Source organism: Macaca thibetana, chromosome 3, assembly GCF_024542745.1.
Source record: "Macaca thibetana thibetana isolate TM-01 chromosome 3, ASM2454274v1, whole genome shotgun sequence".
Taxonomy (NCBI): Eukaryota; Metazoa; Chordata; class Mammalia; order Primates; family Cercopithecidae; genus Macaca; species Macaca thibetana.
The window spans coordinates 144657809-144681818 of record NC_065580.1 but is presented as its reverse complement, the minus strand read 5'-3'; the positions used below and the strand labels follow the sequence as shown (position 1 = coordinate 144681818).

The following is a 24010-nucleotide window of genomic DNA, read 5'->3' as shown; positions in this document are numbered from 1 at the left end:
ACACACTATGCAGGAGTCCTCACCATGGGACCTGAGGGTGTGGCCTTATTTGGATGCAGGTTCGTTGTAGATGCACGGGAGTTAAGATGAGGAAACATCCTGCCTAACGGGGGCTCTAAATCCAATGACTGGGTTCCTTATAAGGCCAGGTGAAGGCACAGAGATACCCAGACAGAGAGAGAAGGCGGCCAGGTCACTACAAAGGCAGAGACTGGGGCCACGTGTCCACCAGCCAAGCAGCACCAGGCGTGGCCAGCAGGCACCTGAGTTCCTCCTTACCATCGTCAGAAGGAACCACCCCTGCCCACAGCCTGATTTTGGGCCTCTGGGCTCCAGAATCGTGAGACAGTAAATAGCTGTTGCATTAAGCTACTCAGTTTGTGATCAATTGTCCTGGCAGCCCCAGGACCCTAGCACAGATGCTGAGGACAGCCAGACAGCCACAGCAGAAGGCGCCACAGGCACGGAGACCCATCCCTGGTAGGTGACACAAAAAGACCAAGGCAGGGCCGGGCCTGGAGGCTCACACCTGTAATCCCAGCCCTTCAGGAGGCCAAGGCAGGAGGATCACTTGAGCCCAGGAGTTTGAGAACAGCCTGGGCAACATAATGAGAGACTAGCTCTACAAAAAGTACAAAAATTATCCAGGCATGGTGGTGCACACCTCTACTCCCAGCTACTCAGGAAGCTGAGGTGGGAGGATCACTTGAGCCCAGGACATCGAGGCTGCAGTGAGAGCTAGGATTGTAACACTGCACTCCAAACAGGATGACAGAGTGACAGTTTTGCTCTGTTGTCCAGGCTGGAGTGCAGTGGTGCCATCTCAGCTCACTGCAAGCTCCACCTCCCGGGTTCACGTCATCCTCCTGCCTCAGCCTCCCAAGCAGCTGGGACTACAGGCACCCATCACCACGCTCGGCTCGGCTAATTTTTTTTTTTTTTTTGAGACGGAGTCTCGCTCTGTCGCCCAGGCTGGAGCGCAGTGGCCGGATCTCAGCTCACTGCAAGCTCCGCCTCCCGGGTTTACGCCATTCTCCTGCCTCAGCCTCCCAAGTAGCTGGGACTACAGGCGTCTGCCACCTCGCCCAGCTAGATTTTTGTATTTTTTAGTAGAGACGGGGTTTCACCGTGTTAGCCAGGATGGTCTTAATCTCCTGACCTCGTGATCCGCCCGTCTCGGCCTCCCAAAGTGCTCGGATTACAGGCTTGAGCCACCGCGCCCGGCCGCTCGGCTAATTTTTTGTATTTTTAGTAGAGACAGGGTTTCACTGTGTTAGCCAGGATGGTCTCGATCTCCTGACCTCATGATCCGCCCACCTCGGCCTCCCAAAGTGCTAGGATTACAGGCGTGAGCCACCGCGCCCAGCCAAAAAACTGTTTTTTTAAAGAATACAGGAAGTGTGGCTCATGAGACTGGTTATCTACTTTGTGTGTGTGTGTGTGTGTGTGTGTGTAGATGGGGGTCTACTTTTTGTGTGTGTGTGTGTGTGTGTGTGTGTGTGTGTGTGTGTGTAGATGGGGGTCTCACTATGTTGCCCAGGCTGGTCTCAAACTCCTGAGCTCAAGCAATCCTCCTGCCTCAGCCTCCCAAAGTGCTAGGATTATAGGCGTGAGCCACCATGCCTGGCAGTTAATTTTTTTAATTGATTTAAGTAGAAATTCTCAGCCAGGTTCGGTGACTCACGCCTATAATCCCAGCACTTTGGGATGCCGAAGCAGGCGGATCACCTGAGGTCAGGAGTTCGAGACTGGCCAAAATGGCAAAACCCTGTCTCTACTAAAAATACAAAAATTAGCCAGGTGGGCCAGGTGCGGTGGCTCATGTCTGTAATCCCAGCACTTTGGGAGGCAAAGGAGGGCGGATCACCTGAGGTCGGGAGTTTGAGACCAGCCTGACCAACATGGAAAAACCCCATCTCTACTAAAAACACAAAATTAGCTGCTCATGGTGGCACACACCTGTAATCACAGCTACTCGGGAGGGTGAGGCAGGAGAATCGCTTGAACCCGGGAGGCGGAGGTTGCGGTGAGCCGAGATAGCACCATTGCACTCCAGCCTGGGCAACAAGAGTGAAACTCCATCTCAAAAAAAACACAAAAAAACAAAATTAGCTGGGCATGGTGGGGCATGCCCGTTATCCCAGCTACCAGGGAGGCTAAGGCAGGAGAACTGCTTGAACCTGGGAGGCAGATGTTGCAGTGAGCTGAGATCGCGCCATTGCACTTCAGCCTGGGTGACAGAGCGAGACTCTGTCTCGCACAAAAAATAAATAAATAAAATTAAATAAATAATAAAACGTCCAAATTGTCTTTATTTTTCTAAATTTGTTTGGTTAAGCTATTCAAATTGTTTTTATTTAAAGATAGTAATAAAGTGTTTTCATTAAAATGTATTTTAAATACCACCTCTCCCTAAAAAAATCCTAAAGTGAACATCCCTTTGCAGACCTGAAGGTGGGAAACCGGGAGGGGTAAAAAAGATGGTGCAGGCGCCGCATCTGCTGAGCTGCAAAGTCACCTCTGGATTTCTCTCCAAAGCAAAAGCAGGAGGCTCCAGACAGCAGGAGATGGAAACAGGGCGTCAGGCAAGGACGGCTGCTGTCGTGTGGTCACTAGGTGGCGATGTGGATCCGCACTACCCGCCCCAGGGCGACTCGAGCCTCAGGGGTTAAAAACCAAGTCGGCAGAGCATGAAAAAAAACTTTTTTCCACTAGATAACCACATCCACATTCTTCCGCCCCGGAGGAAGTCACCTGTCACAGGTGTTCAGGACGTGGCAGGCCCATGGGAGTGACTGGTCAGGCAAGGGGCCTGGCACGCCTAAAGCTTCCCAGGCTCCCATGGCACGCCACCTAGGGCATGGCACCCAGGACCGTGGCAGAGCTGACCTGACTCGAGTGACCAGCAGCATCTGCAGGGAGGATGGGGATGAGGAAAAGGCTCCCACTGTGCCAGGCCTCACCTTTGAGTGAGGATCCAGCCTCCCTATCCTGCTCCCCAAGGGGGCACCTGGGTCTCCTGGTGACTCTGTGGACATGAAAGGCGCTGAGCTCACAGTGCAGGGGCTCCCAGCTGGCCACCCACCACACGGGCTGTGAGAGCAGCAACCAGGCCTCTGAGGTGTCCCTGGGGTGGCTCCAGGGCCTGGCTCTGAAAAGGATGGTCCACTTCTGCCTAGATGCTGCCCTGGTCCCGATCACAGCAGCCCGGGTGACTCAGGGTAACATGCTCCCCCACCCTCCACTCCAAGCAGGGCTGAGTTGGTCTGGGGAAAGAAGGTGCCTTTTCTGTCCAATTTGTAATCCCCTTACTACTGAGGTGTGTCCAAGCTCCAGCCAGAGCGACTCCTTCCTGCACCACCTCCTCTCTGCCAGGAACCCCAGCAGGCACAAAGCTGGGGGTCACGGTGTGGGTGCTGCCAGTGGCAGCAGCCAGCTGGCCTGGGATTCCAAGCTCTGCCACTAAAGAGACTCCGGCCGCCCCAGGATGCAGCCTCGCAGCACCGTGCCAGCCTCCAGGGGTCCCAGCGCCGTTTCCTCTGCACAGCTCCTGCCCACAGGCAAGCGAGTGCCACCTGCTCCTTTCACTGCAGCGTCCCTGGGCTCCCTTGCCGCAGAAGGCAGGAATCCAGAGGAACGGGGCCAGCTGGCAGCGTCTGGGAAGCAGCGTCTGTTCTGAACAGGCAGTACCCAGCTCAGAGCAGACGTGGTTCTCAGGGGTTGCTGGGCACAGGCTGGAGTTTGTGCACGGAGATGGCATTATGAGCAGGGTCAGGCTCTTAGGCTGGCCCATACAACCCACTGACCCTGGGGCCCGCGGGCCTCTCCACACTGCCTCCATGGCCCTGCTCCTGAGGAAGGCCCTTGGCCCCGGGGATCCCGTCCCAGACCCTGGGGGCCATCGGGGACCATGAAATCCCCCTCACCCCAGGAGGCTGGAGAAAGCAGCCGTGTGACCTGGGCAAGTTCGTGCACTCTCTGGGCCTTCCTTTCTTCATCCATAAAGCAGGTACAACTGCGTTGACACTCATAGGTTGTTGAGAATATCAAAGGGGTCAAGACCTGTACACCCGGGAAAAGCACCTGGCAAACGTCACATGAGCCCAAAGGTCCCCTCCACCCACAGCGGCGGCCATCACCTCTGCCTCTTGCTTCTGGAACACCCCTCCCTCCAGCCAGTGCCTCCCTTGCTGGCAGCCTCTGCTCGGTCTCCCTTCCACATTCTTTTTCCTCTTCCTGGCCAATCCTTGCCACGTGTGCCCCAGCCCAATCCATGGGCTCGCCTGTTTCCACAGCTAAAGGCCACCTATGAGCTGAGGACGCCAAAGCAGCTCTCCCAGGCCAGACCTCAGCCTGGACTCAGGGCTTGGCTTAGGCCCATCAACTAGGAGGCCCTTAACAGGCCCTCTGGACCGGGCACGGTGGCTCACACCTGTGATCCCGGCCCTCTGGGCAGCCCAGGCAGGAGGATCACTTGAGCCCAGGAATTCAAGACCAGCCCGGGCAACATAGCAAGACCCCATATCTACAAAAATACAAAAAAAATAGCCGGGCATGGTCGTGTGTGTCTGTAGTCCCAGCTATTCGGGAGGCTGAAGTAGGAGGATCACCTGAGCCAGAGGAGGTCGAGGCTGCAGTGAGCTGTGATCATGCCACTGCACACCAGCCTGGGAGGCAGAATGAGACCATTTAAAGAAAAAAAAAAAAAAAAGTGGGGAAAGTCCAAAATTTACATGTATTTTGAGTCAAATTTCTAAAGCAGGGAGATTCTGAAAAGTCACCAGTCTGGTTCTCAAAGCAACGGTCTCCAGGATGCCTGGGTCAGAGCATGAATAACCACCCCGCTCCCCAAGCACGGAGCCCCGCACTGGCTCAAGCTCAGAATCAAAGCGGCCGATCCAGGGCCTGGTGCCTCCACCAGACAGGAAATACAGAGGCTTCTAGCAAAGGGGCCGATCTAGGGCCTGGTGCCTCCATCAGACAGGAAATACAGAGGCTTCTAGCAATCTGCTCTGCCATTTGGAGTCCTGGGTTTGATCCTGGGCTTCTCAACCCAACCCTAAGAGGTCTGCAGCGGGAGCAGGCCGAGAGGGAGGGCGGCGCCCAGCTGGCTGCAGGGCCCTGGAAGGCTCCAGAGTGTGAGCCTCCAGCTCTGCTGCTCCCCAGCAGACCCGGCCACTTCCTGCCATGCCTTCTGCGGGACAGTGGAGATTTACAAGAGGCCCCTTATCTCTACTCTGCATGGCTCCAGGGCCAAGGTCAAGCTCTGGTGTTTGCGAGAGACTCAACTCCCCCTGAGCTCCCACAGCCCCATCTGGGAAACAGGAATGATCAAGGCTGCAACCTCAGCAAATTATGGCAGGGAAGATGGGCTCAGTGCATGGCTCTCAGCAAAGGCACAAAGTGAATGCTAACTATTCTGGGGAGAATGACATGTGCCCACGTGCCCCTTAGGCTGGAGCATGACTTCATGTACCCACCACCCACCCCACCAGCTAAGGAATCACAGAGACACCAACTCACTCATCTAAGTCCTGCCTCCACTTTCTCCCCCACCTAGTCCCTTGTAGTACTGAGGCTCAAGGCCTTCACTACCTTTCGGGTAATTTTCTTTTCTTTTCTTTTTTTGACAGACAGAGTCTTGCTCTGTTTCCCAGACTGGAATGCAGTGGCACAATCACAGCTCACCGCAGCCTCAACCCAACCTCCCAGGCTCAGGCGATCTCCCACCTCAGCTGCCTGAGTAGCTGGGACTACAGGCACGCACCACCACACCCTGCGAAATCTTTTTATTTGTTATAGAGTTGGGGTCTGGCAATGTTGCCCAGGCTGGCCTCGAACTCCTGGGCTCAAGAGATCCTCCACTTGATGCTCTCTGGCAGTCGGTTCAGAGGGTCCAAGGCACAATTTCCAAGTCTCTGGGGTTTCTTCACATGGTGCTTACTGACCCAGAAAGCATCTGCCTTGCCAGGCGTGGTGACTTATGCCTTGTAATCCCAGAACTTTGGGAGGCCAAGGCAGGCAGATCACCTGAGGTCAGGAGTTCGAGACCAGCCTGGCCAACCCGGCGAAACCCCGTCTCTACTAAAAATACAAAAAAATTAGCCAGGTGTAGTGGTGCACACCTGTAGTCCCAGCTGCTCGGGAGGCTGAGGTGGGAGAATCGCTTGAACCCAGGGGGCAGGGGTTGCAGTGAACCAAGATCGCGCCACTGCACTCCAGCCTGGGTGTATAGAGTGAGACTCTGTCTCAAAAAAAAAAAAAAAAGCAAAGATAGAGGCCAAGTGCAGTGGCTCACACCTGCAATCCCAGCACCAGCACTTTGGGAGGCCAAGGTGAGGATTGCTTGAGCTCAGGAGTTCGAGAAAAGTCTGGGCAACATAGTGAGACCTTGTCTCTACAAAATTTTAAAAATATATATATATAGCCAGGCATGATGGCATATGCCTGTAGTCCCAGCTACTCGGGAGGCTGAGACAGCAGGATTAATTGAGCCCAGGAGGTTGAGGCTGCAGTGAGCTATGATGGCGCCACTGCACTCCAGCTTGGATAACAAAGCAAGACCCTATCTCAAAAATAAATAAATAAATAAAAGTTAAATTAAAAAAAAAAAAAGGAATTGCATTGCAAAGTCAGGTGAGAAAGACCTGGGTTCGAATCCTGACTCTCCCACCTACTAGCTCTGCCGAGTGGCAACAATAACGCACCTGGCAGGCTCGTGAGAAGACTACACCGGATGACTCACAATAGGGCCGGGCAATCACTCAAACACGATCAGGAGTAAGGATGCTAAGCTCAGACATCCGCCTCCTGTACCCCCGGCTCCTCCAGATGCCGCTCTCCCCCGAGCCCCCTGAGACCGACGTGGCACGCGGCGAGGCCCCGCCCCAGCCTCTGGGCTCCCGGAAGGCAGGCCTGCGGCAGCGCTGCCTGCGAGCTCCACGCAAACGCCCCACTTCCCTCCGCCAGCCTCCAGCAGAGGCCCGGGAGGTCCCCGCGGCCCCCTCACCTGAGGTCCCTCAGCCGCTTGCAGTGCTTCAACATGTCTGAGAGCGCGGGCATGTACACCACCTTCCCCATCATGCCCAGGTTGGCCAGCGACAGGGACCGCAACTGCTGGCACTGCAGGCCGATACTGACCAGCCCGGAGCCCGTAAGGACGCTGGGCAGCTGTGCGAGCGTCAGGTGCCGCAGGAAGGCCAGCTGGCCAATGGCGGCCACCTCCGAGTCCCCGACGCTCTGCGCGCGGCTGCAGGGCGGGAGCGAGTTGCGGATGGCGGGCTCGTTGCGCGGCATGGCGGAGGAGAAGTTGGACCCGATCAGCTCGAGGTGTTCCAGGAAGGGCAGGTTCTTCAGCAGAGACCAGAACACGGAGGAAGGCTGGGGGCCCGCCTGGCCGGAGAAGGGGCTGGGACAGGACTGCACGCCCACGCGCACTTTCTTGCCAAAGCCACGCGGCACTGCGTGCATGGCCGGCTGGGCGGGCGCACGGTCGGCGCGCGGCGCGGAGTCGGCGACGGAGCAGACAGGCAAGGAGAGGGAGCGCAGGTGACGCAGCCGGGCCAGGAGCTGGCAGAGGTGGCGGCCCAGGCCCTCCGAGCTGTGGTGGTGGGCAGCCGAGAGGTTCAGGTGGCGCAGGTTGCAGCAGGACGCCACCAGCGTCTCCAGGATGCTGCTGTCGATGTCGTCCTCCGCCTTGCGGAGCAGCGAGTCTGGGGACAGGCAGTGGACGCAGCCGCTGAGGTTCAGGCTGGCCAGGCTCCGCAGGTCCTTCCCGCCGTTGATGACCTGCTGGATCAGATGGCCGCCCGACAGGGTGCAGCGGCTGAAGCTGAAGTAGAACGGGTTGTTGAATTTCATGTGCTGCAGGAGGGAAGAGCCGTTCAGCCAGGACTTGGGCAGCTGCAGGGCATCCAGCGCGACGTTGCGCGCCATGGAGTCCAGGAGGTTCTTGGTGGCTCCGCTCTCCGCGAAGCTGCCGGGGACGGAGATGAGGAAGGCGTGGAGGTTCTGAGGCGTGCGGTCACTAAGCACAGCCAGGTAGAGCCGCACCACCTCCTGGTTGATGTAGCCGGGGGCCAGGCGCGCATAGAAGACCCGTAGGTTCTGGTAGTGCGGCACGTTGCTCTGGCCCACCATGAGCTGGCCCGAGAGGATGGCGCCCTCGCGTGTGCGGTCCAGAATCTCGAAGTAGAGCAGTAGCTTCTCCAGGCTGGTGCAGCAGGGCACCACGCCGTACGAGGGCGTGAACAGCGTCTGCTTGAGCTCCCGCACGCGGCTCAGCGTGGCCTTGCACTCACTGCTCAGCTGGCTGGCGTCGAAGCCGGGGCTCACGTCGATGGCCAGCGAGCGCAGGTGCTGCAGGGCCGAGAGCATCTTGGAGAGGCGCAGGGAGGTGAGGTGGCAGCCCGAGAGGTTCACCTTCACCAGGCTGCGGCAGCGGGCCACGTGTTCCACGGTGGAGCCAGGCAGCCAGTAGCAGCCAGCCATGCTCAGCTGCTGGATCTCCCGGCCGATCTCCTTCACCAGCTGCCTCACCTTGTCCTCGCTCGCCTGCGGGACAGGGGCAGGGCAGGGCAGGGAGAGGAAGGAAAGGGCTGAAGGCACCTAGGGGTCTCCAACCCTCAGTGCGCACACTCCCCCTAGTGCAGCGGCTCCACCGGGAGGGAAGCTCCCCACCTCTCCCTGTCTACCTGCCCGCACACTGACCTGGAGCCAAGAGTCGAGAGTACCCAGCTAAGTGGGACTGGTAGAGGGGTGCAGCCATGGTAGAAAATGGTTTGGTAAGCGGGCACGGTGGCTCACGCCTGTAATCACAGCACTTTGGGAGGTGGAGGCGGAGAGATCACCAGGTCAGGAGATCGAGACTATCCTGGCTAACACTACTAAAAGTACAAAAAATTAGCAGAGAGAGGCCGGGCATGGTGGCTCACACCGGTAATCCCAGCACTTTGAGAGGCGGAGGCAGGAGGATCACCTGAGGTCAGGAGTACAAGACCAGTCTGGCCAACATGGTGAAACCCTGTCTCTACTAAAAATATAAAAACTAGCCGGGTGTGGTGGTGGACACCTGTAATCCCAGCTACATGGGAGGCTAAGGCAGGAGAATTGCTTGAACCCAGGAAACAGAGGTTGCAGTGAACCGACACAGTGCCACTGCACTCCAGCCTCTGCGACAGAGTGAGACTCTGTCTCAAAAAAAAAAACTTACCTGGGCGTGGTGGCAGGCACCTGTAGTCCCAGCTACTTGGGAGGCTGAGGCAGGAAAATGGCGTGAACCCAAGAGGTGGAGTTTGCAGTGAGCCGAGATCGCGCCACTGCACTCCAGCCTGGGCAACAGTGCAAGACTCCGTCTCAAAAAAAAGAAAAAAAAAGAAAAAAGAAAAAAGCAAGCCAGGCACGGTGGCTCACGCCTGTAATCCCAGCACCTTGGGAGGCTGAGGCAGGTGGATCACAAGGTCAGGAGACTGAGACCACAGTGAAACACTGTCTCTACTAAAAATACAAAAAATTAGCCTGGACCGGGCACAGTGGCTCAAGCCTGTAATCCCAGCACTTTGGGAGGCCAAGATAGGCGGATCACAAGGTCAGGAGATCGAGACCATACTGGCTAACATGGTAAAACCCCGTCTCTACTAAAAAATACAAAAAAACTAGCCAGGTGAGGTGGCGGGCGCCTGTAGTCTCAGCTACTCAGGAGGCTGAGGCAGGAGAATGACGTAAACCCAGGAGGCAGAGCTTGCAGTGAGCCGAGATCCGGCCACTGCACTCCAGCCTGGGCGACAGACCAAGACTCCGTCTCAAAAAAAAAAAAAAAAAGAAAGAAAAATTAGCCAAGCGTGGTGGCGGGAGCCTGTAGTCCCAGCTACTCAGGAGGCTGAGGCAGGAGAATGGCGTGAACCCGGGAGGCAGAGTTTGCAGTGAGCCGAGGTCACGCCACTGCACTCCAGCCTGGGCGACAGAAGGAGACTCCGTCTCAAGAAAAAAAGCAACTGGAACTCCCGCATCCTGCTGGGGGGGTGTAAAATGGTGACCTCCCACTGCACCACTGGAGAGGTGCATATTTAACTTTACAAGAAACATCCAACACCTCTCCTGTGACCCAGCAATTCCACTCCTAGGGATCCACCAGAAAGCAAGTCTCCAACCCCTCTCCCCGACTCCCAAGGCCCTAGGTTCCCTCCCAGAACGAGGTACACATACATCTGCGCCCTTCTCCCCAGGCGGCATACCACCCACACTTTTCTGCCCCTTGCTTCTGTCCCTCAATGCATCCTGCAGACAGCGCCAGTCAGGACTTGGAGTGACTGCCACCTTTCCATCAGCACACAGGGTTCCACTGCAGGGCTGTGCCCAGTCCTCAAAGACTGAGATCTAGCTTGTTTCTTATCTCCTGCCCCCACGCCTACTCACCTGATAGTCCTTTTGCAGCAACACGGTGTGGATGAGGCTCTTATCAAGGCACAAGGCTGCGAGCTTCCGACAGGTACGCCGGACGTTCAGAATCAGGTCTGTGCTGGGGACGTGACTCAAGATGTGAAGGAGAATCTCATCAGAGAACCCCAGGAGGTGGACCCCGTCCGCCATCCCGGCTGCTGCAGGGTGCATGTCATCATCATCATTGGATATGTCCTGAAAATAAGGGGGACACCAAATTCCCACAGGATCCCCAAGGATGGCTGTCAGCCCAGCCTGCAGCTAGGGAGAGGAGCAAAGAGAAGCTCTTATCCATGGGAAAGAATGTGCTTTTACTAAAAATCTCAACTGCATAACAAAGAATTCAAAATCCTTCAAAACCCCAATTATAGAGCTGTAATCCAGGGTCTCCCTTCAAAAATGAAAGATTAGAAAAAAGATCATTATGTCTTTATTTATTTATTTATTTTGTGAGACGGAAGTTTCACTCTTATTGCCCAGGCTGGAGTGCAATGGCATGATCTCAGCTCACTGCAACCTCCACCTCCCATGCTTCAGTGATTCTCCTGCTTCAGCCTCCCGAGTAGCTGAGACCACTTTGTCCAGCTAATTTTTTTGTTTTATTGTAGAGACGGGGTTTCCCTATGTTGCTCAGGCTGATCTCAAACTCCTGGGCAAGTGATCCGCCTGCCTTGGCCTCCCAAAGGGTGTTTTGTTATAATAGAGACAGGGTCTTGCTATGCTGCCCAGGCTGGTCTTGAACTCCTAGGCCTCCCGAAGTGCTGGGATCGCAGGTGTAAGCCACCATGCCCGGCCTCTTCTTTTTCTTTTTTTTTTTTTTTTGAGACAAGGTCTTGCTTTGTCGCCCAGGGTGGAGTGCAGTGATACAATCTTAGTTCACTGCAACCTCCACCTCCCAGGTTGAAGCAATTCTCCTGCCTCAGCCTCCCAAGTGGGATTACAGGCAACTGCCACCACACACAGCTAATTTTTGTCTTTTTAGTAGAGACAGGGTTTCACCATGTTGGCCAACCAGGTCATGAACTTCTGACATCAAGTGATTTGTCCGCCTCAGTCTCCCAAAGTGTTGGGATTACAGGTGTGAGCCACCATGCCCGGCCTTTTTTTTTTTTTTTTTTTTTTTTTTTTTTTGGAGACAGAGTCTCACTCTGTGGCCCAGGCTGGAGTGCAGTGGTACGATCTTGGTTCACTACAAACTCCACCTCGCAGGTTCAAGACATTTCCATGCCTCAGCCTCCTGAGTAGCTGGGATTAAAGGCATATGCCACCATGCCCAGCTAATTTTTGTGTTTTTAGTAAAGACAGGGTTTTGCCATGTTGGTCAGGCTGGTCTTGAACTCCTGGCCTCAAGTGATCTGCCCTCCAAAACGCTGGCCTTTCAGGCATGAGCCCCACACCTGGCCATGCACACTTCCTTTTGCATTGCTGTAGTTAAAATCTGGCAAATTACAAGGTGTTCTTCCCTCATGTGGGCCTGAGTCAAAATGCCTGATGCCTTTTTGGTTTATACAATGAAGAGGGAGAAGAGCTGGACATAATGAGACATGAAGTCCCCAAATCAGGGACAAAGGAAGGCAGAAGGCTTTACCAAGGGGAGCTTCTCAGAGCAGCTGCTCTCTGTAAAGACCATGCCGAGGAGAGAGCGCCCGGGATCATCTCGACTGCATCATTTTTCCAGGGAATGTGTCTACACGACCCTCTGGCTCCAGCCTGCCCCTGATTCCTGTACATATTTGCCTGGATGGAAGCTCTGAGTTTTGCAAAGCCTGGCTGCTGCCATGGCAACCATGAAGGCTGTGGAGGAAGAGCCTGGCTGCACACCCCACGCAGGTGTCAGAGGTTTCCTGGGAACTCTGACCACAACCGTCCTCTCACCCTCTCCAGACAGACTTCCCATCCCGCTAAGCCCTCGCCAGGCCCTAGATGGGTGTCCTGAAATGTGTCCCACCTGTTCTTCCCTGGGAACAAAGAAGTACCCTCCATCCTCCAAAAGAGAAAGCCACAAGGAAACCAAAGGACATGGCCCGTAAGCACCCATGAGGGTCATGAGGGTCAGAGGTTCGAAACTTACTTCTGCCTTGCCTCCTAATATTTTAATAATTAGCAGGACAAGGCCGGGCACAGTGACTCACACCTGCAATCCCAGCACTTTGGGAGGCCAAGGTGGGGAAATCACAAGGTCAAGAGATCGAGACCAGCCTGGCCAACATGGTGAAACCCCGTCTGTACTAAAAATACAAAAATTACCTGGGCATGGTGGCAGGTGCCTATAGTCCCAGCTACTCAGGAGGCTGAGGCAGGAGAATCACTTGAACCTGGGAGGCAGAGGTTGCAGGGAGCCAAGATTGCACCACTGTACTCCAGCCTGGGTGACACAGCAACACTCTGTCTCAAAAAAAAATTAGGACAGACTGGGCGTGGTGGCTCACGCCTGTAATCCCAGCATTTTGGGAGGCTGAGGTGGGCGGATCACGAGGTCAGTTCTCGAGACCAGCCTGGCCAACATGGTGAAACCCTGTCTACTAAAAACACAAAAATTATCCAGGCGTGGTGGCGCGTGCCTGTAGTTTAAGCTACTCGGGAGGTCAAGGCAGAAGAATCACTTGAACCCGGGAGGTGGAGGTTGCAGTGAGCCAAGATAGTGCCACTGCACTCCAGCCTGGTGATAGAGCGAGACTCCATCTCAAAAAAAAAGAAAGAGGGCCAGGCGCGGTGGCTCAAGCCTGTAATCCCAGCACTTTGGGAGGCCAAGATGGGCGGATCGCGAGGTCAGGAGATGGAGACCATCCTGGTTAACACGGTGAAACCCCGTCTCTACTAAAAAAAATACAAAAAATTAGGCGGGCGCCTGTAGTCCCAGCTAATCCGGAGGCTGAGGCAGCGTGAACCCGGGAGGCGGAGCTTGCAGTGAGCTGAGATCCGGCCACTGTACTCCAGCCCGGGGCGACAGAGAGAGTCTCCGTCTCAAAAAAAAAAAAAAAAAAAGGCCGGGCACGGTGGCTCACGCCTGTAATCCCAGCACTTTGGGAGGCCGAGGCGGGCGGATCACAAGGTCAGGAGATCGAGACCACGGTGAAACCCCGTTTCTACTAAAAATACAAAAAATTAGCCGGGCGCGGTGGCGGGCGCCTGTAGTCCCAGCTACTCAGGAGGCTGAGGCAGGAGAATGGCGTGAACCCGGGAGGCGGAGCTTGCAGTGAGCCGAGATTGCGCCACTGCACTCCAGCCTGGGCAACAGAGCAAGACTCTGTCTCAAAAAAAAAAAAACACAGAAAGAAAAAAATACAAAAATTCTCTGGGCCGGGCGCGGTGGCTCAAGCCTGTAATCCCAGCACTTTGGGAGGCCGAGACGGGCGGATCACGAGGTCAGGAGATCGAGACCATCCTGGCTAATACGGTGAAACCCCGTCTCTACTAAAAATACAAAAAACTAGCCGGGCGAGGTGGTGGGCGCCTGTAGTCCCAGCTACTCGGGAGGCTGAGGCAGGAGAATGGCGTAAACCCGGGAGGCGGAGCTTGCAGTGAGCTGAGATCCGGCCACTGCACTCCAGCCTGGGCGACAAAGCAAGACTCCGTCTCAAAAAAAAAAAAAAAAAAAAAAAAATTCTCTGGGCCTGGTAGTAGGCGCCTATAATCCCAGCTACTCAGGAGGCTGAAGCAGGAGAATTACTTGAACCCAGGAGGTAGAGGTTGCCTTGAGCCGAGATCACGCCATTGCATTCAACCTGGGCAACAGAGCGAGACTTCGTCTAAAAAAAAAAAAAATTAGTGGGACACAGTGGCATGCGTCTGTTGTCCCAGCTACTCAAGAGGCTGAGGTGGGAGGATCGCTTCAGCTCAGGAAGTTGAGGCTGCAGTGAGCTAGGATCTTGCCACTGTACTCCAGCCTGGATGACAGAGAGAGATACCTTGTCTCAAAAAAAAAAAAAAAAAGATAAATAAATAAAAACCAGATTCCTAGAACCCACCCCAGACCTGTGGGGCCCATCCCCAAAAGACAGACTCCCAAATCAGGGACAATCTTTACCAGAACCAGAGACAATCTTTATCAGAATCAGAGACAATATCAGAATAGGAGACAATCTTTATCAGAACCAGGGACAATCCTTATCAGAACCAGGAACAATCCTTATCAAGGAATGAACTGTACCCCTCCCAATTCCCGATTTGCAGATTTATGAGAATGCCATCACAGAGCTCACGTGGTAAGAGTGAGAACTTAGGACAAAATACTCTTAAAAACTCCAGCATTGGACCAGGCGCTGTAATGCTGTGCTCACACCTGTCATCCCAGCACTTTCGGAGGCTGAGATGGGTGGATCACCTGAGGTTAGGATTTCGAGACAGGCCTGGGCAACATGGTGAAACCCAGTCTCTACTAAAAATACAAAAATTAGCCAGGCGTGGTGGCAGGCACCTGTCATCCCAGCTACTTGGGAGGCTGAGACATGAGAATTGCTTGAACCCAGGAGGCAGAGGTTGCAGTGAGCCGATAATCGTGCCACTGCACTCCAGCCTGGGTGACAGAGCGAGACTCTGTCTCAAAAAAAAAAAAAAAAAAAAAAACTCCAGCATCATATGGATTCCAAAGTTACACTATCATACTGAATTTTTCTTAAAACCACATAGAAATCACAATAATTTTTTTTAAAAAGAGAGGGAGAGACAGCATGTCGGGAATTCAGTTCCAGCTCTCTCCACCCAGCCCCAGCAAATGCCACAGCATCATTTTTTCCACATGCTGTGCCCCAAATAAAAGAGAAGCTTCAGCTGGGCGCGGTGGCTCACGCCTGTAATCCCCAGAACTTTGGGAGGCCGAAGTGGGCAGATTACAAGGTCAGGAGTTCAAGACCAGTCTGGTCAATATGGTGAAACCCCATCTCTACTAAAAATACAAAAGTTAGCCAGGCGTGGTGGCGGGCTACTGTCTACAGCAACTATCCCAGCAACTCGGGGGGCTGAGGCAGAAGAATCGCTTGAACCCGGGAGTCTGAGTTTGCAGTGAGCCAAGATCGCGCCACTGCACTCCAGCCTGGGCGACAGAGCGAGACTCCGTCTAAAAAAAAAAAAAAAAAACAAAGAAGTTTCATCTCAGGCCAGACCTCTAATGCAACTGTGGGGCCGGCACCCAACCTGCTGGGGCAGGCATTCGGGGGTGATGCCCAGACAAGAGAAGCTGGCCCAGGAAGTAGCTCGAATGGGCCCCCACGCCCACTCTCCATCTCTGGCCAGAGGACCCTAGGAGGCGGCTGCTGGGCAGGTGAGTTGAGTCATTTCCCTGGAACTTAGGCTTCTGGACGCAACTCTGTTAAGGCACCTTGCACCAAAAAAGGTGGCAAGCTCTAGAGAGGAAACAAAAACCAGGGTGCAGAATGGGTGCAGTGGCTCATGCCTGTAATTCCAGCACTTTGGGAGGTTGAGGCAGGCGGATCACTTGAGGTCAGGAGTTCGAGACCAGCCTGGCCAACATGGTGAAACCCCATCTCGACTAAAAATACAAAAATTAGCTGGGCGTGGTGGCAGGCGCCTGTAATCCCATCTACTAGGGAGGCTGAGGCAAGGAGAATTGCTTGAACCCAGGAGATGGAGGTTGCAGTGAGCCAAGATCACACCACTGCACTCCAGCCTGGGCGAAAGAGTAAGATTCTGTCTCAAAAAAATAAATAAATAAAAATAAAAACCCGGCCGGGCGCAGTGGCTCACGCCTGTAATCCCAGCGCTTTGGGAGGCCGAGGCAGGCGGATCACGAGGTCAGGAGATCGAGACCATCCTGGCGAACACGGTGAAACCCCGTCTCTACTGAAAATACAAAAAAAATTAGCCGGGCGTGGTGGCGGGCGCCTGTGATCCCAGCTTCTGGGGAGGCTGAGGCAGGAGAATGGCATGAACCCAGGAGGCGGAGCTTGTGGTGAGCGGAGATCACGCCACCGCACTCCAGCCTGGGCGACAGAGCGAGACTCCGTCTCAAAAAAATAAATAAATAAATAAAAATTTAAAAAAATTAAAAAATAAAATAAAATAAAAATAAAAACCCAAGTTGCAGCCTGGGCAATGTGGCAAAACCTCGTCTCTACAAAAAAATACAAAAAATTAGTTCAGCCGGGCACTGTGGCTCACGCCTGTAATCCCAGCACCTTGGGAGGCCAAAGCAGGCAGATCACGAGGTCAGGAGTTCGAGACCAGCCTGACCAAAATGGTGAAACCCCATTTCTACTAAAAATACAAAAATTAGCCAGGCTTGGTGACGTGCACCTGTAGTCCCAGCTACTCAGGAGGCTGAGGCAGGAGAATCACTTGACCCTGGGAGGTTGAGGTTGCAGTGAGCTGAGATCGCGCCACTGCACTCCAGCCTGGGCAACAGAGGGAGACTCCATCCCAAAAAAAAAAAATTAGCTGGGCGTGGCGGCACGTGTCTAGAGTCAGTCCCAGCTACTCAGGAGGCAGAGGTGGGAGGATCACCTGAACCCGGGAAGTGGTGGCTGCAGTGAGCCATGATCGCGCCACTGCACTCCAGCCTAGGCGACAGAGCGATATCCTGTCTCCAAAAATAAAATCTAGGTAACTGACCAGAGGTCAAAGGACAAGTAATGCCTGCCACAGGGCCTGGGCTCCTAAGCCCAGAACCTCCCTTCCCTCCACCACCAGGAAAGGGCAGCTGGAGTTTCCAGACAGGTCCGGACCAGGCACCTCATTTCTGGGGTCTCCTGAAATTCCAATTCTGGTGTGAGTGGCAGGCCCTGGAATGTGCTTACCAGGCACACTAGGAACCATCAGCTATAATGACAACTTGAAAGTGGTTTAAAGAGTTTAGCTATTCGCTAAACTCTGTGTTTTATGTACTTTTCAGAATATGTAACATTTCAGTTTTTTCAAAACCCTTTTTTTGTAGAGACAGAGTTTTGCCATGTTGCCCAGGCTGGTCTCAAACTCCTGAGCTCAAGTGATCTGTGCCCAGCCTAGTTTTTTTCAAAAGTTAAGCAAAATTAAGATCTGAAATCTTGACCGGGTGTGGTGGCTCAAGCCTGTAATCCCAGCACTTTGGGAGGCCAAGGCAGGTGGATCACGAGGTCAGGAGATAAGACCATACTGGATAACACAGTGAAACCCTGTCTCTACTAAAAATACAAAAAAATTGGTCAGGGGTCAGGTGCAGTGGCTCATGCCTGTAATGTCAGCACTTTGGGAGGCCAAGGCGGGCGGATCACCTGAGGTCAATAGTTCGAGACCGGCCTGACCAACGTGGACAAACCCCATCTCTACTAAAAATACAAAAAAAATTTGTATTTTTTTTACAAAAATACAAATGCGGACGTGGTGGCGCATGCCTGTAATCCCAGCTACTTAGGAGGCTGAGGCAGGAGAATCGTTTGAACCTGGGAGGAGGAGGCTGCAGTGAGCTGAGATAGTGCCATGGCACTCCAGCCCGGGCAACAAGAGTGAAACTCCGTCTCAAAAAAAAAAAAAAAAAAAAAAAAAAAATTAGCCAGATGTGGTGGTGGGCGCCTGTAGTCCCAGCTACTTGGGAGACTGAGCCAGGAAAATGGCGTGAACCCAAGAGGCGGAGCTTGCAGTGAGCAAAGATCATGCCACTGTACTCCAGCCTGGGCGACACAGCGAGACTCCATCTCAAAAAAAAAAAAAAGGATCTAAAATCTTATTACCTGCCAAAAAACATCTCCTCCCAGAAAGAACCCTAGTCTGGGCTGGGTACAGGGGCTCACACCTATAATCCCAGCAATCTGGGAGGCCATGGTGGGAGGATCACTTGAGGTCAGGGGTTTGAGACCAGCCTGAGCAACATAGTGACACCCCATCTGTACGAAAAATTTTAAAAAGAAAAAGAGAAATAAAAATAAAGAATGGGCCAGGAACGGTGGCTCACGCCTGTAATCCCAGCACTTTGGGAGGCCGAGGCAGGTGGATCACGAGGTCAGGAGTTCGAGACCAGCCTGGCCAAGATAGTGAAACCCCGTCTCTACTAAAAATACAAAAATTAGTCGGGCTTGGTGGCACGTGCCTGTAGTCCCAGCTACTTGGGAGGCTGAGGCAGGAGAATCGCTTGAACCCAGGAGGCAAAGGTTGTGGTGAGCCAAGATTGTGCCATTGCACTCCAGCCTGGGCGACAAGAGTGAAACTCCGTCTTAAAAGAAATAAATAAATAAATAAAAACAAAAAATAAAGAATGGGCCCTAACCTATTTATGACTCAGGCACCCAGTGAAATCACAGAATTCACAAATCAGCTGGTAAGATGTCTGGGATGTGCTTTAATCCATGAGGGACAGGAGAGGTGGGAAAGAGTCGGGGGAGAAGGGGAGACAGAGATGAACCCAGATGGGTCATGTGTTGACAACTACTGAAACTAGACAAGTGTATAGAAACGAGTTCATTGGCCAGGCGCAGTGGCTCACGCCTGTAATCCTAGCACTTTGGGAGGCCAAGGCGGGCAGATTACAAGATCAAGAGATCAAGACCATCCTGGCCAGCGTGGTAAAACCCCGTCTCTACAAAAATACACAAATTAGCCCAGCGTGGTGGCAAGCACCTGTCGTCCCAGGTACTTGGGAGGCTGAGGCAGGAGAATCTCTTGAATCCGGGAGGTAGAGGCTGCAATGAGCCAAGATTGTGCCATTGCCCTCCAGCCTGGGTGACACAGCAAGACCCTGTCTCAACAACAACAAACACCAACTGACCAGGTACGGTGGCTCACACCTATAACCCCAGCACTTTGGAAGGACAAGGTGGGAGGATAGCTTGAGCCCAGGAGTTGGAGATCAGCCTAAGCAATACAGCAAGAAACTTGAAAAGTGTTCAATCGCAGGCGTGATCTAAAGGGATAAACGATGTTAAGGTCTTTACTCTTTCTTCAGTGCCCCTCTTCTTAGGGCTTTGCTTATCTATTTGGCATTTTCTAGGCCGTCCCTTGAGACACAGCACTGCTGCCACCCAGTCTATGCACAAGCTGTCCCGTTGACCAGACATGCCACCAAGCAAGGGAAACTGCTACACTCTCAAACTTCAGCTCAAAAGCTCCTTCCTCAGGGAAGCCCTCCCAGTACTCTCCAGGCACACTTAACTCACCTCCTTCCACAGCTGACCAGGTCTCCCCTTCCAGTCTCATCAGACAAACTGTAATGATTTCCCCACCACTGCAGGAAAGCGTTTTGAACAGGGAGCATTTTTTATTTACTTTTTTTTTTTTTTTTGAGACAGGGTTTCACTCCGTCTCCCAAGCGGGAGTACAGTAGCACAATCATAGCTCACTGCAACCATGGCCTCCCGGGCTCAAGTGATCCTCCTGCCTCAGTCTCCCGAGTAGATGGGACTACGGGCGCATGCCCCCACACCAGGCTAATTTTGTAATTTTTGTAGAAATGGGATGATCTTGTTATGTTGCTCAGGCTGGTCTCGAACTCCTGGCTTCAAGCAATCTTCCTATCTTGGCCTCCCACAGCACTGGGATTATAGGCAAGAGCCACCATGCCTAGCCAGAGAGTTTTTGTAGGGTTTTTTTGGTTTTTTCATTTTTAGGGAGAACACAGTTTTACTCTTTTGCCCAGGCTGGAGTACAGCGCTATGATCTCGGCTCAGTACAACCTCCACCTCCCAGGTTCAAGCAATCCTCCCACCTCAACCTCCCCAGTAGCCAGGACTACAGGTGCACACCACCCCACCCAGCTAATTTTCGTTTTTTTGTTTTGTTTTGTTTTGATACGGAGTCTCGCTCTGTCACCAAGGCTGGAGTGCAGTAGCATGATCTCAGCTTACTGCAACCTCCGTTGCCCAGGTTCAAGGGATTCTCCTGCCTCAGCCTCTTGGATAGCTGGGACTGCAGGCATGTGCCACCACACCTGGCTAATTTTTTTGTATTTTTGGTAGAGATGGGGATTTCACCATGTTGGCCAGGCTGGTCTCGAACTCCTGACCTCGTGATCTGCCTGCTCGGCCTCCCAAAGTGATGGGATTACAGGCGTGAGCTGCCGCGCCCAGCTAATTTTTGTAAAGACAGGGTTTCCATGTTCCCCAGACTGGTCTCCAACTCCTGGGCTCAAGCAATCTGCCCACCTTGGCCTCCCAAAGTACTAGAATTACAGGCATAAGCCACCATGCCCTGACAGGATCATTTTTAATACTCGAGAAAAAGAGGCACTGAGGCCGGGCGTGGTGGCTCACGCCTGTAATCCCAGCACTTTGGGAGGCCGAAGCAGGTGAATCACAAGGTCAGGAGATTGAGACCATCCTGGCTAACACGATGAAACCCCGTCTCTACTAAAAATACAAAAATTAGCCAGGTGTTATGATGCACGCTTGTAGTCCCAGCTACTTGGGAGGCTGAGACAGGAGAATCACTTGAGCCGGGGAGGCGGAGGTTGCAGATCGCACCTCTGCACTCCAGCCTGCCTGGGCGACAGAGTGAGACTCTGTCTCAAAAACAAAAAACAAACAAACAACAAAAGGAACAGAGGGTCCTTTGAGCTGGAATTCTGTAAGACCAAGGTACCAGGACCCTCCTTCCCTAACGCCAAGCACGAACAGCTAACTCTAACTGGAATCTTCATTTCAATCTTATCAATCTGCAGTTGGGCCACATACCGTTCCGTGTCAATGAAGAAGCCACTGGGGTCATTTCTAGGCCAAATTCACTTCAAATGAAGAGGGGCGGTGGGCACAGCGAACCCCAGCCATCTCCACAGACCCCTGCCCCATCACTCTGAGGAAGACACTTGAGCCTCTCACTCCTGCTCCCTAGAACCCACGCAAGCTCCTAAATCTGTGAAGTGCACCCAACGATCTGAGTCCTGAAAGGTGACAGATACCAACCTAGGTGTCCATACAGACAGGCAGGAAGCATCACCGGGAAGCCACTAGTCAGAGTCTAGAGTCCCCGCTACACCCCTGTCTGCAGAGACAATACCTTGCGCCACCTTACAGGGACGCGGCGGGCTTCTCCATCGGACCCAGATTTGGGGAGTGTTGGGAAAGAATTCCAGGGTACGTCGTAAGTCCCCCATATGAAATGGCTTTTCCTCCATCACCCGCCCCCCACGTCATTCAGCAAGCAGGCTCCAGAGAGAAGTGGGTTGGGGCTGAAACTGAGCATCCAGAGATAGAAGATGGAGTGGGACGTGGGCACGGAGGGGGAATGTCCCAGGGCTGCAGGGGCCCAGCCAAGGAAACGGGGCACTGAGAAAGGGGCCTCGGAGGAGCCTGGACCCTCAGGGGACGGAGAGACGGGGGCAACTCTGGCAATCAGGAATGGACGAGCGAAAGGGGAGACAGCTTGTGCCTTCCGAGGCAGGGTAGGAGTCTTGGGGACAGGTTGCGGGAAAGACGAGAGCAGGGGCAAGGCCAGGGTCGGGATGGGAAGGACGGGCGGGGTAGGGGTCGGGATAGAAAGGATGCAAGGGAACCCGGGTCGGGATGGAAGAACCCAGGGGGACCGAGGCCGCCGAAGCAGAAGCAGAGCGGAGACAGGCGCGGACAGTACCTCTCCGGAGCTGGCCATGTCGCCGGCGGTGCCGAGCCGCGGCAGCGGGAGCCGCAACCCCGGGGCCTCCCACCTGCCCGGCTAGGGATGCTCGAAGCCGGCGCGTCCACGGCTCAACCGAGACCCCGCAGGGAGCGGGCTCTCGTCACTTCCGGCGCCCGCCGACACGCACTTCCGTTCGCCCGCAGGCGGGCCGCAGGCGGCCGCCATGTTGGATGTGGCTCCACCCGAGGAGCTGCTGGAGCGCAAGGGAGGCAGGAAGGGCTCCAACGGCCTCTGCCTCTTTTCTGAGCTCGTTCTTAGACCCCCTCTGCCGTCTGCACGCTCTTTTCCAGCCACCCGGCCTCCCGATGCCGGCCTAGCGCGTTCCCCCCGGCAGGCTTTTGCATTTGCCCTTCCCACTGTCTTTCGTGTGCAAAAGCAACAGGTCCTGAGGACACCTCGTGGAATAGCGTCGCCTCCTCTCTACCTTCACATACCCCGAAACTTCCCTCTCATCCTATGTGTTTCTCCATAGATTTTTGCACCATCTGACCGACTGTATCTTTTTTTTTTTTTTTTTTTGGTCCTCCTCTAATAAACTGTAAGCAGCGACAGGATTTCCCAATACCTGAAACTGTCCCTGGAATGTGATAGACACTGACAATACATATTTGCTAAGTAAATATGAATGTATGCGCCCTCACACTTTTTTTTAGTAGAGACGGGGCTTCACCCGTGTTAGCCAGGATGGTCTCGATCTCCTGACCTCGTGATCCGCCCGTCTCGGCCTCCCAAAGTGCTGGGATTACAGGCTTGAGACACCGCGCCTGGCCAGCGCCCTCACACTTAAGAGTTTGCGTTTGAAAACAATTAGGGCCGGGCGCGGTGGCTCAAGCCTGTAATCCCAGCACTTTGGGAGGCCGAGACGGGCGGATCACGAGGTCAGGAGATCGAGACCATCCTGGCTAATACGGTGAAACCCCGTCTCTACTAAAAATACAAAAAAAAACTAGCCGGGCGCGGTGGCGGGCGCCTGTAGTCCCAGCTACTCAGGAGGCTGAGGCAGGAGAATGGCGGGAACCCGGGAGGCGGAGCTTGCAGTGAGCCGAGATCGCGCCACTGCACTCCAGCCTGGGCAACAGCGTGAGACTCCGTCTCAAAAAAAAAAAAAAAAAAAAAAAAAAAGAAAATAATTAGACCCGGCCGGGCTTGGTGGCTTATGCCGGTAACCCCAGCACTTTGGGAGGCCGAGACGGACGGATCGCCTGAGGTCAGGAGTTTGAGACCAGCCCAGCCAACATGGCGAAACCCGTCTCTACTAAAAATACAAAAATTAGCTGGGCGTGGTGGCGCACGCCTGTAATCCCAGCTATTCGGGAGGCTGAGGCAGGAGAATCGCTTGAACCCGGGAGACGGAGGTTGCAGTAGCAGACATCTTGCCACTGCACTCCAGATTGAGCAACAGAGTGAGACTGTCTCAAAATACATACATAACATACGTACATACATACATTCATAGATACATACATACATACTTAGAGCTGACAGGATGGCTTACGCCTGTAATTCCAGCACTTCAACAGGCCTAAGCGGGAGGATCCCTTGAGGCCAGTCGTTCCAGACCAGCCTGGGCAACACAGCAAGAACCCCCAGGCCGTCTATAAAAATTACAAAACATTTTCTGGAGATTGAGGCAGGAGGATCACTTGAGCCCAGGAGTTCCAGGCTGCAGTGAGCTGAGATTGTGCCACTGCACTCCAGCCTGGATGACAGAGCAAGCCTCTTGTCTCCTCAACAAATAAATAAATAAAAATACTTTACTAATAAAAATCCCTGGGGAAAGTTCGTTCTCTGAAATCAAAAGAACTGGGTTTGAGGCCAAGCACAGTGGCTCACGCCTATAATCCTAGCACCTTGGGAGGCTGAGGCAGGAGGATCACTTGAGTCCCATGGGTTTGAGACCAGCCTGGGCAACACAGCAAGACTTCTTTCTACAAAAAAGACGAAGAAAGAAAGAAAAAAAAAAAAGCCCAGGCGCAGTGCCTCACGCCTGTAATCCCAGCACTTTGGAAGGCCGAGGCGGGCGGATCACAAGGTCAGGAGA

General features: G+C 53.7%; 2 protein-coding genes across 2 annotated transcripts in view; both read right to left on the bottom strand.

Annotated features, from left to right (window-relative positions):
- FBXL18 (F-box and leucine rich repeat protein 18) overlaps positions 1–22077 on the bottom strand; it is a 38084-nt gene extending 16007 nt beyond the window's left edge. The window contains exons 1-3 of the mRNA XM_050783966.1: positions 21925–22077; positions 10414–10632; positions 7010–8553 (exon numbers count right to left, since the gene is read on the bottom strand). Of these exons, the coding sequence (XP_050639923.1) occupies positions 7010–8553; positions 10414–10632; positions 21925–21942 (1781 nt within the window). The 5' untranslated portion in view covers positions 21943–22077. The remainder of the gene's footprint in view (positions 1–7009; positions 8554–10413; positions 10633–21924) is intronic.
- On the bottom strand, positions 2420–4390 carry LOC126950525 (uncharacterized). The gene has a single exon (XM_050784165.1). The coding sequence runs from the start codon at positions 3839–3841 to the stop codon at positions 3176–3178; it is 666 nt and encodes a 221-aa protein (XP_050640122.1). The 5' UTR covers positions 3842–4390; the 3' UTR covers positions 2420–3175.
- Positions 22078–24010: the final 1933 nt, after the last annotated feature.